Source organism: Dasypus novemcinctus, chromosome 9 (assembly GCF_030445035.2).
Source record: "Dasypus novemcinctus isolate mDasNov1 chromosome 9, mDasNov1.1.hap2, whole genome shotgun sequence".
Classification (NCBI taxonomy): Eukaryota; Metazoa; Chordata; class Mammalia; order Cingulata; family Dasypodidae; genus Dasypus; species Dasypus novemcinctus.
Window position 1 is genome coordinate 90080024 of NC_080681.1, and position 14923 is coordinate 90094946.

The 14923-nt window shown below is 55.8% G+C and overlaps 1 protein-coding gene across 9 annotated transcripts in view; it reads right to left on the minus strand.

Moving 5' to 3' along the window:
* PTPRF (protein tyrosine phosphatase receptor type F) overlaps positions 1 to 14923 on the minus strand; it is an 84844-nt gene that overhangs the window by 39037 nt on the left and 30884 nt on the right. For all 9 annotated transcript variants that reach the window (XM_058303760.2, XM_058303752.2, XM_058303751.2 and 6 more), the window contains exons 6-7: positions 10896 to 11084; positions 1671 to 1781 (exon numbers count right to left, since the gene is read on the minus strand). In XM_058303760.2, the coding sequence (XP_058159743.1) occupies positions 1671 to 1781; positions 10896 to 11084 (300 nt within the window). The remainder of the gene's footprint in view (positions 1 to 1670; positions 1782 to 10895; positions 11085 to 14923) is intronic.

Below are 14923 nucleotides of genomic sequence, written 5' to 3' on the forward strand. Positions count from 1 at the left end.
AGTCAAGACAATGCAGGGGCCTGCACACCTCAAGTCTGGGCTGCCTTCTGCCTTGGCATTGCCTCCTGCGGCTCTTCCCCAGGAAACGCACTTATACAACCACACTGTGGAACCTGCTTGGGGTTCACCCTGGCTCCATGGGGCCTCTCTTCTCCTGCTGCAATGCCAGGGAGCAAAGGGCTTCTTGGGGAGGCTCCGACCCTTCCACTCTTGACCCTGCAGTCTTCTGGGAGACGTGCTCAGTTGAGAGATCACAGCATTCAGAAGGGTCTGCGTGGGCGGAGGGTCCTACGCTCCTGCCAAAACCTCTGCCTGCAGCAGCGTGGGGTGAAGACTATGCTGTCAGAACTCTACTTATCCCAGCCACTGGGGTGGCTCTCGGATCCTGGCGCCCCTGCCCTAACACTGTTCCTTAAGACAGGTCCTGGGTCAGCTCAGCACAGTCCTGACTAAAAGGAGACCAGGCAAGGGGGCGGTGGGGACTTGCCATCCCACCCCCCAAACGTGATGAAGCATCAGTTGTCTCTGAAGCACAATTTGCCCATTACAAACAGCTCAATTGGTCACCAAGTGGGTTGGAAGCCTCTCTGAAACCATCCTGTGTGCCTGACCCATAGCAGCCTTCCAATAAATATATGTTGATTGAATACCTAGTTCCCTCTGCCCTGAGTGAGCAATCTGACCCCGCAGCCCTGCAGAGTGGGACAGGCCACTTCCATCACTCCTGCCCCATGCTTGGCCCTGGGCAGGCAGGCAGACAGGCAGGCGATACCCTCAAGGAGGATGTACCAAGCACTTAGTGTGATGAAATCATCATTGCAAGGAAGCTGTATCCACTTTCCTGTACAAGTCCCCTGAGTAAAGATGGTTTAACTTTTAATGACACCCATCTGTGCCAAGCAAGGGAATGGTGGGAGGTAGGAATGGCTCATCCCCTTTGGCTGTAAGAATGGCATAGACTGGAGACCCCAAAACAGTCAGTTCCCAGACCCTCTTGGCTAGGTACCTGGATTTGTGAAATGCACATGATTCACTTAGCCCCAGTGAGGCCCACCTGGAACACAGTAGCTGTTCACCTAAGGCAAAGTGCAGTGCAGAGACTCACAGATGCCTCAGCCTGACCCCCTATGCAATGGTCCTGGCTGGTGACAGCACAGTTGAGTTCTCCAGGAAGGACCCAGGCAGGCCTGGCCACAAGGCAGGCAGGTCTGGCTTGACCCATTCCCAAGGCCTAGCTGTCCAAAAACCCAGCACCTGCTGGAGGAGATGGGAGGACAGACTCAAGGAAGGCCAGGCCAGGCTGCACGCATTTACACACATGCATGCAGTCGCACGTGCACACACACATTCACTGAGAAGTCTGCTCAGAAGGCTCCAGACTCCCATGGGGCTCTGAGCCCACGTGGAAGGACCTACAAGAAACACAAATGCTCCCAACGGTGGCTGCTTCCCGGGGGGCCTGCAGGGAAGGAAGGCAAAGTAGTGGCAGACGCTGGAGTTTGCCCAGTGGGAGCTGCTGCTGCTGCTGCTGTCACTGCTGCAGAAAGAGGCGGGAAGGAGAGTCTGGGCCCATGGCAGGCCCCGGCACGTCTGCATCAGGGGCTCTGGGCAGCGTGCCCAGCAGGTGTAGCTGGGCTCCGTGGTGACAGGGGTCAGGCCCAAGTCCTTACCTCGCACATACAGGTTCGCGGGGGCCGAGTAGCGTGTGCCTGCCGAGTTGGTCGCCACACACTCGTACTTGCCTTGGTCCGACTCCTCACTGCTCTCAATCTGCAAAGCACCTGAGGGGACACAAAGGCAGAGGTCAGACGGAGCCTCTGCTGAGTGTGGCCTGGAACACGGGAAGGGGTCTCGGCAGCATCTGTGGCTTGTGTTGACCAGAGAATGCAGCACATCCAGGCCACACGCCAGCGCCGGTGCTGCTTTGGGGTTGTGCTCCCTGATGAGCCCGGGGCCTCCCGGTTGGAACCAAGGGTCGGGCTCTGGAGCTCAACCCAGCCTGCCCCTCGGTCCAGGCTGCCAGGGGCCCAGACCCACCCCCAACTCCCCTGAATGTCCTCCATGCTCCAGCCAGCCCTGGAGCCTGGTGGCCAGTGAGACTCATTAGTGCTCCAGGCGCAGCCCACCCAGCCAGGCAATGCAGAGCCAGCGTGGGAGTGGTTTGGACCTGCTGGCCTGGGACTCACAAGCACGAGATGGCCTCGATGGGTAAGAGCCTTTGGCTCTGTCGCCCATCGGACCCTACAGGAAGGAAGGGGCTGGTGCACAGTGGCCTCTGCTCACAGCACCCATCCCCCCTCCTTCCCCACCCCCATCCCCACCCCCATCCCGCCAGCCCCACCCATTCCGGCTCCTCTTCTGAGCCTGGCCCCGCTAAAGTGCTTCGACCCACCAGGGCTCCTGCATAATTCAGGAGGCTAATGGAGGCTGCAGCTCCCACTTGGGCTAGTGCCCTGAGGGGCTGCTCTGGCCGCAGACGGACAGACAGGAGCCAGGATTGGGTGGGGGCAGCTGAAAAGGACCCCCACAGAAGAAAACTCGGGCCTGTGGCCAGCCCTGGCAGGTCCAGGTGGGGGAGGGGGACGTGGGCCGGCAGGCCTTGGCTTCCCCCCAGTCCCAGCAACACGCACTTGAATAAACTGCTTGTAAGAGCACACGGGGCAGAGCTGCCCGTGACAGTAACTTCCCCGAGGCACAGGGAACACTCCCCTCCCTGGAACCACCCGACAGACAATTACACGGACAGCTGAACTGACAGTTAATAACCTCCATGGGACAGGCTGACTGAAAACCACCTTCTGCAAAGCACAGCCAGAGTGACCCTAACATCCCCCACCCCTCCCAGGCCCAGGCTGCCTGACGATCACACCCACATGGGCCAGACAGAACCTGCCGGGCCCCACCTTAGCGGACTGGGCAGGAGCCACGGGAGGAGTTCCGAGCCATGCCTTCGTGGCCAGGCCCGAGGCCTGACACCCCTCTCCTACCATCCAGACCCAGGGCAGCAGGGGGGCTGTGAACACCCAGGGGCCTCGGAGCTAGGCAGGGAGAAGGGGGATGCCCAGGCTCGGCCGATGCCGGAGGACAGGGGCAGACCCACCTGTGTGGGCCTGAGCCCCCTGGGACCCTTTCCGTGGGGACCCAGAGACCGAGATCCTCCTGGCCTTAGTTCTCCCCACTGAGAATTGCCAGGACCATGAGGGCCCACTGCACATTCCAAATAGCCATCTCCTGCGAGAACAGCCCTGATGGACACTCAACAGGTTATGTTTATGGGATGGATGGACGCTGTTACAGAAAACGTTCATTCAAGCAGGTTGGGGTCAGGCCCCTGGCTGGGGAAGGGGACCTGGAACCAAGGTCAGTTCAGGGGGAGATGAGAAGTGACCCGGTGGCCTGTGCCAGAGGCCGGGAGCTGGCAGTGGTGTCTGGGTGAAATCCCTGACTGTGGGAAGAGCAGGCCTGAGCCAAGAGCCTTGGACTCATCAGGGGGCCCACTGTAGACCACTCTCTACTTCCACGTGGCCATCCAAAAATCTGGAGCCAAAACGAAGACCCAGCGGGGGGGCGTGGTAAGCAGTTAGAGGAGGCTAAGTTCTTGGTTGGGGGGATAAAGACGGATGAGAAAAGTAAGTCCTGTCCTCAAGGGGTGATGGGCAAGATAACCCCCTGGGAAGCAGCTGGAACTCCAGGCCCCAACTTCTGCCCAGAGACCGCTCTGGCTCTGAACTCTCACCTGCCCAAAGACACCCAGAGAGGTGGGAAGAAAATGACGTGAATGAAAACAGAAGCAATTGTTTTACAGGGTGTCTGCTCTGCAGACACTGCACGAATCTTCAGTCTCTCCTCTAACTCTCACAACTCTATGGAACATGTGCTCCTGGCCCCAATTTAAGGAGGAGGAAACAGACTTTTGAGAGATGAATGGGATTTCCTGAAGGCCATACAGATCTTTACGGGTCCAGCCTGTGCTCTTAGCCTCTAGGCTGCAGGGGCCCCTCCTGCACGGATGCAGCCGCAGGCAGAACACAGCCTGGAGGGGACTCCGAGCTGACAGGTTAGGGGGTCTGGTCACATGTGACCCTATTTCCATGCTATTGTTCCAGCAACCACACTGAAGTCTGAGCTGAATGTTCTTTCTGTTCTCTGCTGGGCTGTAAGGATTTAAGGGGTGATCCCTCATAACCCTGGGAATCAGCTATTCAAGGGGAAGTCAAGGAATAATTGAGATCCCCCAGAAAAAGAAGGCTCTCAAGAGCTTGGCAAGGCTTGATTATGCTTCTGCACTTTACAGGAAGATGCACCATCTCTGGCCAGCCTTGGGACCAGGGCTCGGTTTCACTGTAGAGCCAAGAGGTCCTCTTCTAAGGGGCTGGCCTAGAAGGCCTGGGCAGTGGGGCTCAGCGGAGTAACTCCACAATTCAGACTTGCAATGGATGAGTCCACAGGAGGGAATGACTGAGAGTGGATGTGTGTGGTGGCCAGTGGTGTTAGGTGGGGCCAGAGTTGGAGATGAGGAGGCTGGAGAGGTCAGGATGGGCATGGGGGAGGTGACGGACGGGACGGGATGAGTGGTGGTGACGGCAGTGGCGTGGCGTGGCGTGGCGAGATGCACGGACAGCATTCTTACCTCTGATTGGTGAACCACCTGGCGAGGTAATTTGAATGCAAATAAGATCAGAGAGAAGCATTAGTACAAAAGGAAGGAAAGCCACACAAAGCCAAATCAGATAAAATAAAACACGAGAAAGGGCCTTAAATACACGGAGGACCTGAGGCCTAAGTTAGGTGATGTGTGAGCAAGCGCCAGGCTGAGCCAGGCTGAGTGTTGGTGAAGCTGTGTCCCCAGGTCACTGGCACTGTTCTGAGGAATTGGGGTGGGAGTGGGGGTGAAGGGAACAGGACAGTGAGTCAGGGTTCCCAAAGACCCCACTGCAGGCGCCAAGGCAGAGGGAAAGTGACGAAAAGAGCTTGCCACCCCATCTGGCAGGACCACCCAAATTCCACAGGTAGGTAAGATGTCAAAACAAGGCACTTACCAAAACAAACCAGGGCATTTAAGCAGATGGAAGAACTGGTTAAGGGGAGGGCTCCCATAGGCTACCACCAAACCAGGTCTCCAGCAAACCAACCAATGAGCCCTGGTAGGACTCAGGGTAACTCAGGGGTGGGACTCATAACCCACTGGCAGATGCCTGGAAAACCCACTCAGCTCTGCCTACTGAGCTCCCCAGAGAACCAGAAGCCAGAGCCAGCACCCCTTGCCTGTTCGGTGCCTCATAACCCTGGGAATTAGCAACCAATAGAACTAGACCCTCATCCTCCAAATACCTGTCCAGGGCCAATATAAGGTCTGAACAGGGCCCCTTCCCAACAGGTGCCTCTCCTGAGGTTGTGCTCAGGTGCCCTATTCAACCACTGCCTCATCCAGAGAGGTCTGTGGGCCCAGGTCCAGCTCTATCTCTCCCCCTCTCTTCTCTGCCCCTGCACTTCTAGGGGGTGGGAAGACTTCAAAAGGACAACAGTGATCACCAATTTGACAACACCCCTGTCTTCAAAGAATCATCCACCTCTATGTACAAATGAGGAAGCAGAGGCTGGGAGACATTAAGTGACTTGCCCAAAGCCCAAGGGCAACAGCTGGCAAGTGACAAGGCAAATCTGCCCAAGGTCCCTCTGGCTCCAAGATCTAGAGCCTTCCCACTGTACCAGGCTGTCTACTGCAGAAGCCAAGGCGGGGGAGAAGTAAAAGCAGGTGCTGGGTCCTAGTGTGTGTGTGGATAAGGGGTGCAGAGAGTATCTGGGAAGAATCATCATAGTGATTCTCAAAGAGTAGTCCAGGGAATCTTGGGGGAACCGGGGGCCCTTCTATGGGTCATCAAAGTCAGAACTATTTTCTTAATAATATTAAAAAATTCTCGTTACTCTCATTCTCTTATGAGTATACAGCGTAGTTTTCCAGAGACAATGTGATGTGTGATATCACAATGGACTGAATACAAAAGCTAATATGAAAATCCAGCTGTGTACTGTTAAGCCCCAAATTAAAGAGATATGCAAAAGTACAAAACAGTGCTGTTCTTCTTACCCTTTTTGTTTCACAAAATATAATTATTTTTCATTAAAAATGTCATTCATGTTAACAAGTAATGAGTTAACAAGTAATGAATAATTAATTCGTTATTCTAAAATGAATTAATAGATGTTTAAAATCTTCTTGGTCTTAATAGCTAGTATGGTAAACAGTAATAGATATAATCCATATAAACAAAAGTTCTTTAAGGTCCTCCAATTTTTACAAGTGTAAAGAGATCCTGAGACCAAAAAGTTTAGTTTAGGCCAGGCCTGGGGAGGAGTCAGTAGGATAAATGGACCAGGACTGGGACACGTGGCTTCTGGTCTCAGCTCCTCCAAAACCAAACCTGTTGTGTGACAAGTCTCTGGATCTCCAAGAATAGTAATTTCCCCACCGCACGGAAAGAATAATCTGCCTTGCTCCTTTCACCACTCAGATGGGTGTGGGGGGCTGAAGGGGTCTTAGGAGTCACACCCTGGGCAGTGCTCATTTCCCTGGGAGTGCCAGTGTGACCGCGCAGGGACTGCAGGCTGCTGGCAAGGACCAAGGGCCTCCTCTGCCGCCTGATGCTGGCTTCTCGCCCTGAGGCCCCACAATATCGGTTTGAGTCTCAGCGGACTGGAAAGAGAACGCTCTCTGGGTGTGTAGACAGACAGTGAATTAAGTTGTCCTTTATGGTGACAGGCATGACGGCTCGCGCTTGGGCCATTGGGATGAGGGGATAGCCACGGCAAGTCTCCTTAAGGCCCCGTCCAAGTGTGGCAGAGAGCGAAGGCCAACGGTTCCTCTCAAGGCCAGCAGCAGCTCTGAATCCCACTTGGAGGTCAGCCTCTGCTTGCTATTCTTGTGACTCAATTTCCACTCTCTCTGGCCTTGTCCCCATTCCTCATTGGCCCACACTGGATCTCGAGTTCAAATTCTCCAAGAGGTTCCTGTTGGGGTGAGGAAAGTGCCTGTCGAGCTACCTGCCTGTCCAGCTCCTGCCCCAGTGGCCAAGCCCTGGTCAGACATGCCAAGGCTAAGCTCAGAGAATCCTGGGCACCAGTCGGTGAAGGCCTGGGGCCTGGAGAGGTGTGGAGCTCCACAGCCCCAGAGGCATCCAGCCATGCCCAGGCTCCCTGCGTCAGAACCTGAGGCCAGGAGACCCGCAGTGACAGCATCATAGGGAAGCTCCGAGGCCCTGGACCTCGATATGCGACCTCTGATGACTCCCTTAACTCAGCTGCCTCTGAGCATAACCACAGCCTGTCTACTTCACAGGGTGCAGAAAAATAAACAACAACAAAAGACGGAAAAGCACTTTGTAAACTGAAGTGTACACATGGCGAAGGTCCCTGGAAACAGCCCAGGGGCCTGATTCCACTCTTGTAAGATGCACAAGGAATAGCCTTCTAAACGGTACTTAAGTGGGAGAACAGGTAGGAACTATTGGGGTCAATAGTCAAGGGCCAGATAAGGGGGTGATGAGGGAGAGGGTCCTGTTTGTTATTACAGGAGGATGACTAAGGCTCCTCGGGTGCCATCTGGCTCCATCCTAGGGGCCGGACCCTGGGCCCTTAGGTCACTGCTTCTAGGTGGCAGGAAAGGTCAACCCAGGAGGTCATCTCTGGAGCTGGGAAGCAGGGAAGGAGTGGACAATAGTCTGCAGGGACATGGCCCCCCAAAAAGAGTGGTCATGTTCATGGAAAGCTTTCCCACAACAAGGGCTCAAGAGACACGTGTCCTATCACTGGGCTTGTGCAGGGTGCTGGGCAGGGACCATGCAGAGGAGTCAGACCCAGGCCCTCCCTGCAAGGAGGGCACAACCTAAATGGAGCAGGGCTGGAGCTGGACAGTGACCAGAAAGGAGAGTGGGGGCCCTGCTGAGTCCTGAGGGAGTCGGCCTTGAGCTGGGAAGGGTGGAGGCTCTCCAAATGGAAGAACCAGAATGTGAGCAGGGGGACGGGGACGGGTTGAGGATGGGGCAGGCATGGCTCAGGGCAAGTTGGGGAGCAGCAGGCGTTAAAAACAGCTCCATTCACAGAGCCCCCATTACATGCCAGGCACTAAACGACAGCTTTACTGCCATTGTCTCTCTCAATCCTTGCCGTAACTCCCTTTTATAGATGAAAAACCTGAAATTCTGGTGAGTTAAATAAGGTGACTGAGGTCACAGAGCTACTAAGTGGCACAGCCAGGACCCGATGAGATAAAGCTGGAGACATGAGCCGGGAAAGACCAAGAAGGCTTCTATGTGCCTTGTTCGGGAGCGTGTACTTGACCACGCAGGCCACGAGACACCACTGAGGCAGCCAGAGCATGGGAATGACATGAGCAGATTAAGTCCAGCAGCTGCTGGATGGGCTCAAGGGCAGAGACAGGAGGCAGGGGGAGTAGGGTTTGGTGACCTGGGATCCAGCTGAGGCAGTGAAGGAGAGACGAGGACTAATCTGAGAGACACGTGGATGATACCTGGAGAAGACTTGGTTCCTTAAGGGAAAGGGGGGAGAGGGAGGAGGAGTCAGAGTGTCTCCAGGGTTTCAGGTTGGGGAGGCTGGGGTCAGTGCTGCCACTCAGCAGAGGGTACGGCTGCATGGGGAGCAGACAGCCACTCATCATGGCTAAGGTGACATTGAATAGGCAGACACATTTTTGAGTCTAGAGCTCGGGCAGAAGGTTTGTGTTGGAGAAACAGAATTGGGAGTTGCTGGCATGGGGATGGTAAGTGGAGTTATAGGAGCGGTGAGTTCACCAAGGAAACTGTGTGATAAAAAGTAGCTGGGTACTAAGAATTACTGTGACTCTAGCAATGGAAGAAATTATATCACTGATGTGGAAACAGTGGCCATGGGATTTGCTGAGGGCAGGGAGAGGAAAAGGAGGTGTGAAACGGAGGCATTTTTGGGACTTGGAGTTGTCATGAATGATATTGCAGGGACAGATGCAGGACATTATATATCCTGCCATAATCCACTGAATGGACTGGGGGAGAGTGTAAACTACAATGTCAACTATAATCCATGCGGTGTAGCAGTGCTCCAAAGTGTATTCATCAAATGCAATGCATGTACCACACTGATGAAAGAAATTGTTGATGTGGGAGAAGGGAGGGGTGTGGGGAGTGGGGCATATGGGAACCTCCTATATTTTTTGATGTAACATTTTGTGTGATCTATATATCTTTTAAAAATAGATAAGAAATATGTTTTTTTAAAAAAGAAAAGTGGATGGGGTGGGGCAGAGCAGGGCTCAAGCCTCTGGGACTAAAGGACCAAGCTGAGAAGCGGAGGCTGCACGGAAGACAGAAAAGGAGTAAACAGAGATGTAAGAGGGAAGCCCTGGGAAAAGAGGGAGGGGGTGACTAGGGAGGAAGGAGGGAGGGATGCCAGGCGTTGCTGAGAGGACAAGGAGGCTGAGGCCTCTGCAGCATGCAGGGGAGCGCTGGGCAGGAACCGGCCTGCAGGGCGGTGAATGGGTGGCTCAGGGCCTGGCACACAGCAAGCACTGCATCAACACTTGATGAGCAAGTACAGGAGACAGCGTGCCTTCCCAGAACTGCCTTGGACAGTCACGCCATTCTGGGGCCTGCGGGGAGGACCTGCCTGCTTGGGGAAGCTGCCCAAGGGACCCGTAAGGAAATACAGAGGAGCCAGCCGAACCACGCCAGGCACCGGGCAGCACTGGGTAGTGGTGCAAACACCGCCGGTCCATTTCCTGCCTTGATTATGGCTGTTTTAATTAACTGTGCTACAGCTGCCTCCATCTTGTTGAGTTTTAATTAAATTGAGCTAACACTTCGTGGGCTGTCTCAGGCAGCCATGGCTGGGGCAGGAATTCTACCCCTGCCGGGAGGCTCATCTCTCCCTCCTCCCCCGGGGAACTGGAAGAAGTTGGTAGGGAGGGGCTGGCACCCGGGGAGGGTGGGGGCACCTTGGGAGCCTGCAGGGCTGAGAGAAGGGCAGGGCCATCTTCTCCCTCACAGTGTTGACATCGGAGCTGACAGGCAGCAGGGGCTCTGGCTGGCGCTGGTCATGCCCCCCAAGGCCCACGATCCACAGCTAGCAAGAGGGCTTGTGGGGCAAGGCCTACTTGTCCAGCCTGTGCTGGCAGCAGATGCAGAATGCAGCCAGGTTGATTCTGAGCCTCCTTTCCCACCCGCTCTGTTCCCACAAAAACAGAATCAATTATCTTGGCGGGAGCCTCGCAGGCAGATCGATCAACGGGGCGACACCTCCTGCCTGGTCACGACAGCATCCTTGTTCCCAGGGCTCCAAGCTGGCTCGACCGAGACATCCAGAGGAGTCAGGTGGCTCTGGTAGCTGAGGGAGGGGGCCTCAGTCACCCCTCTTGGCAGCAAGGCTCCCTGGCTCCAGGCCCCTGAGGTCCAACCTTTTGAAGCCTGATGAATCAGGCCATCTTTGGCCTCTTTTCCCAGCTAAGCCCTGATGTCTAGAGAAGTGAAGACAAGCATCAGCCAGGGCCCCTCTCAGACCAGGCTACAGGGGAAGGTGGAGGATGAACAGAGCCTAACACTATGCTGGCCACGTCATGCAGGCTGCAGGGAGAAGGACTGGCCCCGAGCCTGGAGTCTGACAATCCTGGAAGTTTGGGGTGCAGCCAACGAGCAGCCCTCGTGGCCAAGCTCTCTTCCCTGAGCCACGGCAGCGTACCGTGTGTGGGCCTATGGCAAGACCCAGCCCACCTGCGGGTTGCTGATCCTCCAGGCTGGGCTTCCTGTCGTTCCCGGACACCTGGGCCCAAGAGGGATGGCTGTGCTGGGGTCTGGTCAGACACCGTTCCTGCAGCCTGCGTGGCCCCTTGACCCCTGCCCTCTGCTCACCTGAACGCAGCTGCTTGATGCGACCATTGCTGGTGGCAGGATCAACGGGGAGGAAGTCCTTGAACCAGGAGATCTCAGGGTCTGGGTTTCCTCCTGCTGCGCACAGCATGGTGGCCGTGCGTGCCTTCTCCACCACCTTCAGCTGTGGCCCCATGTCGATGGAGGGGAACCCTGGGGGCAGCTGCTCCTCTGCAGACAGACAGAAGACGTGTGCATTAGGGCTGGTGCTGCCCGCTTGTGGGCAGCCTCTCCTCGCCCTCAAGACTGCCCCCCCCCAATCCCTGACTTCTAAGCCTGACACCTGCCCAGGTGTGAGGAACTGGAGTCCCGAATCCCACTGCCGGGTTCTGCCCTTATCTCTGTGCCCTGAGGAGGACAGATGCTCTGCTGGCCACGGCAGGAAGTGTTGCACAGATGCTGGGGCGCAAGGACCCAGTCACGCAGCCTCAACGGACTCAGCTCAGCCTGAAAGCCCCATGCCGTCCAGCCCCCGCTCCCTTGTTCCCGCCACCGCCTGCATCCAGGCTGCAGCTCCAACCCCAGGTCACAGCCCAGATTTTGGCCCTGACCCTGGGCTCTCCCTGACATACTAATGACCTCCCTTCCACACCAGGTCCTGACCTTGACCTTCCTCCCTCATTCAGTTCATGGTCAGGTCTGGGCATGTCTGAGCATGTGGAGACTAAGGACATGAAGAAACTCTATGAGGACATCAAATGTTGATGAGGGGAGGCAAAACTCCTGCCTGGTTGCCTTCCCCCAGCTGGCCAGGGGTTGGTGGTACACAGAGAGGTCACTTCCAAGGCAGCAGCAGGAACGTGGACCCCCGTGTACCAGCCCTGAGGGGTGGGGGAGGCCAGGATGTCCATTCCCCATCCCTAGGCAGTAAGAGGTAAAGGGGTGGGATTAGCACAGACCAACATGGGGCACCTATCTCCCACCACTGACTGGCATATCCTCTCCGCACGTTTTGGTGCATACGATGGGGTCTGAGCACCTACCTTGTAAGGTTTCGGGGAGGACTACATCTGATGGTACACGTGAAAAGTACTAGAGAGCATCTGACACAGAATCCATGCTCAGTACACATTAGCTGACATTATAACTAGTGAGGGCTAAGCGCTGGGGCAGACGGGTTGTGAGTCCAAGGTCTGGGGCCACACTTTCTCATCCTGGGCTAGTGAGACCCCCGCCCCCACCACCACCTTCCAGGTGGCCACCTCACCAGGATCTAACCACAAAGTGTGAGAGCAAGAACTCAAGAAAGCCTCTCCTCCAGCGTGGATGCTGGGTGCCCCAATGTGGGGAGGCCAGGAAGCTAGGACCACTCCACACCTTCCTCCTGCAGGCCAGGCACAAAACGCATGTGTGGGAGCCTTTGCCGAGGTCAGATGCCCAGGCCAGGGAAAAGGTATGGGGCATCCTCAGAAGGGGAAAAAAAGAAGGCTGTCAGAAATGGCCCTCCCTGGAGGCTCTCCAAGACCCAGAGAGAGTGCCTGGGAGGAGGAAGGAGAAAAAGCTGGAGGAGCACCAACAGGTGGGGGCACACCCCTCCATCTGCTGCCGGACCCCAGAGGGAGGTCCCCAAGGATCTGACTGCCCATGGCATCCCAAAGGGACAGTGTCCCTCCATAGGAAGCCTCCCCAGGTTATCCAAGTTGCTGGCAGCATAATTCTCCAGCCACGGCCCTATAAATTTTGGATGTAAACCTAGTGTCTTTTTGGCTGTAAATAAAATCCCACAGTGCCCTGACTTTCAGCTCTGATTTTTAAAATGGAAAATATTAAAAAGTAGCAAGAAAAGGGAACTTGAAAATGAAGCAGAACTTGGGGAACCAAGCAGGGGAACATCTTCCTTTGGTCCTGCTGTCACTTGCTTTCCCAAGAAGGCCTAATTAAGGCCTGAGGCCTAGAGCTTCCCTCCTACCCTCCCTCACACCCCCAACTCTCTAAAGCTAGGGGACTCTTCCCGTACCTCATTGCTCAGCCCCTTGAGTAATGGTGAGGGTCATCCAGGGCCTGCCAGAGTTAGGGACAATGGCCATGAGGCCTTTCTTTGCTTTGTGAGCTGCAGAGAGGCCTAGGAGTCAAAGAGTCCCCATCCCTTTCTGCAAGGAACTGATCAAGAAGAAAGGAAGGAGTACAAACGTCTGCAGTACTGTGTCCCAGGAATCACCTCTGAATTCCAAACACGGGGAAGGTCTTTGGAATTTACACCAAATTAAGGACAATTAATTTTCCTCCCTCAATTATCGCGCCCTCAATGGCTCCATCCTTGGCTCAGATCATCCCTCAGGCACTGCTGCCAGGGCCTAAAACCGGCATGTGTGAAAAGCTGTCCATAAAGCAGCAGGACCCAAGAGCCAGTCCCTCCTGCCAACTAGGCTTCTAGGCAGAACTCGGAAGGCTGCCATTCTCCCACCTCGGGGAAGGGAAGTGTGTCTCGCAGGAGGGCTCCAGCCCCTCAGGAATGACCTGCTGCTGTCTCTTCCTTCTACCCCGCCCGGGAATGAACCTCCAGCTCATTCAAACATAGCCAAGGACAGCAGCAGTTTTCTGATGCCTGCTGTGTGTCTGGCCGAGCTGAACACTGGACATGCTGGTGTAAACCAGACCCATCCACCACACTGGCACGCTCCTCCGCCCACTCCCTCCCCCAAAAAAGTACTAACAGAAGCTGGGTCCCGAGTAGTCTGAACTACTCAGGCTAGGGACCCAGGGAAAATCCCTCAGGCCAGTATCACATGATCACCCCATACCCATCAACAGTTGGGAAAACTGAGGTCCAGATATGAGGAATAATTAGTTATATTTACAGAACATTTACTACATTCCAGGCACTGTAATAAAACTTCACTAAAAGAGCCCTAGGAATTCTATGAACAAATGGACGCTTAGAGAGATCTAGAAACCTGCCCAAGGTCACACAGCTAGATCGGACGTGGGGCTGAGATGACACCAGATGGTGAGACCCTACACCCAATGTGTATCACCAGTGCCTGGCATGGCACCAGCCCCCACCCAGGACAGCTCAGGGAGGGCTCAGCGCCAGGCCGGTGGGGGTGAGGGGTGGCTCTGGCTGGCCAGGCCATCCAGGCCTGCCTCCACTCAGCCCCTCCAACGCCACGCCCTTGGCATCTCAAGGCTAATCGGCTCCACTGCAGACCCCCTGCACACACACTGCTGCTTTTTATTTACCGCAAAACGAACCCGAGTGCCCCCACATGTGGACACCCGCGGACACACACCCACGTTCCAACACCGAAGGTACTGGTCGCGCCGAGTCCCTTCAAAACAAGTCCTGCAGGCACAGGGGCTGCAGGAGAGGGAGGGGGAAAAGGGCCCCTCCCTCCTCCAGGCCGCAGAGTAACCATGGCAACCGCGGAGAGGCGGGCGCTGTGGCGGAAGCGCTGCGCGTGTCCGTGCGAGCTGAGCCTGTCCCACCCCTCCAGCCCTGGCCTGGGAGGAGCCGCAGCGCCGCCTCCCGTAGCCCCCAGATGCTCAGCGGTGGCGTGCCGTTGTGCCCAGCACAGTGCGCGCAGGTCTGCCTCTGTGCCGGGAATCCGGGAATCCGCAGCATCTGTGTCTGCAGGGCCCGGGCTCCTCCACTTGGATAAGAGATTCTTTGGGATCCAGAGAGATTCCCATATGGCGTACTTGGGGGGCTTCTGGGGCGCCGGGAAACCCTGTTCTCTACAACTGTTTGTGGATTCTGCCCACACGCAGACATAATGTGCATGAGGGCTGTGTGTACCTGTGGTGGCTGCGCACAAGTGTGCTGACGGCTCCTGCGTGGAACTGCACTGGTCAGGAGACACTGCAGCAGGAAGAACCTCTCCTGGAGAAGCCCTGCCGACCCCCACTCTGGGCAGAAGATGACACAAGCACGGGTCATGCAGGGGTGGGGGCCTACGCTCAGAGAACGGGGCAGGAGCTTAGTGGAGATCCCACCCCACTGGTGGACTCCGTGGCTCACCTGATATCTTGCTGGCTTCCTGGAGGAAGAGGAGGAGAAGTTCAAGCTTAGA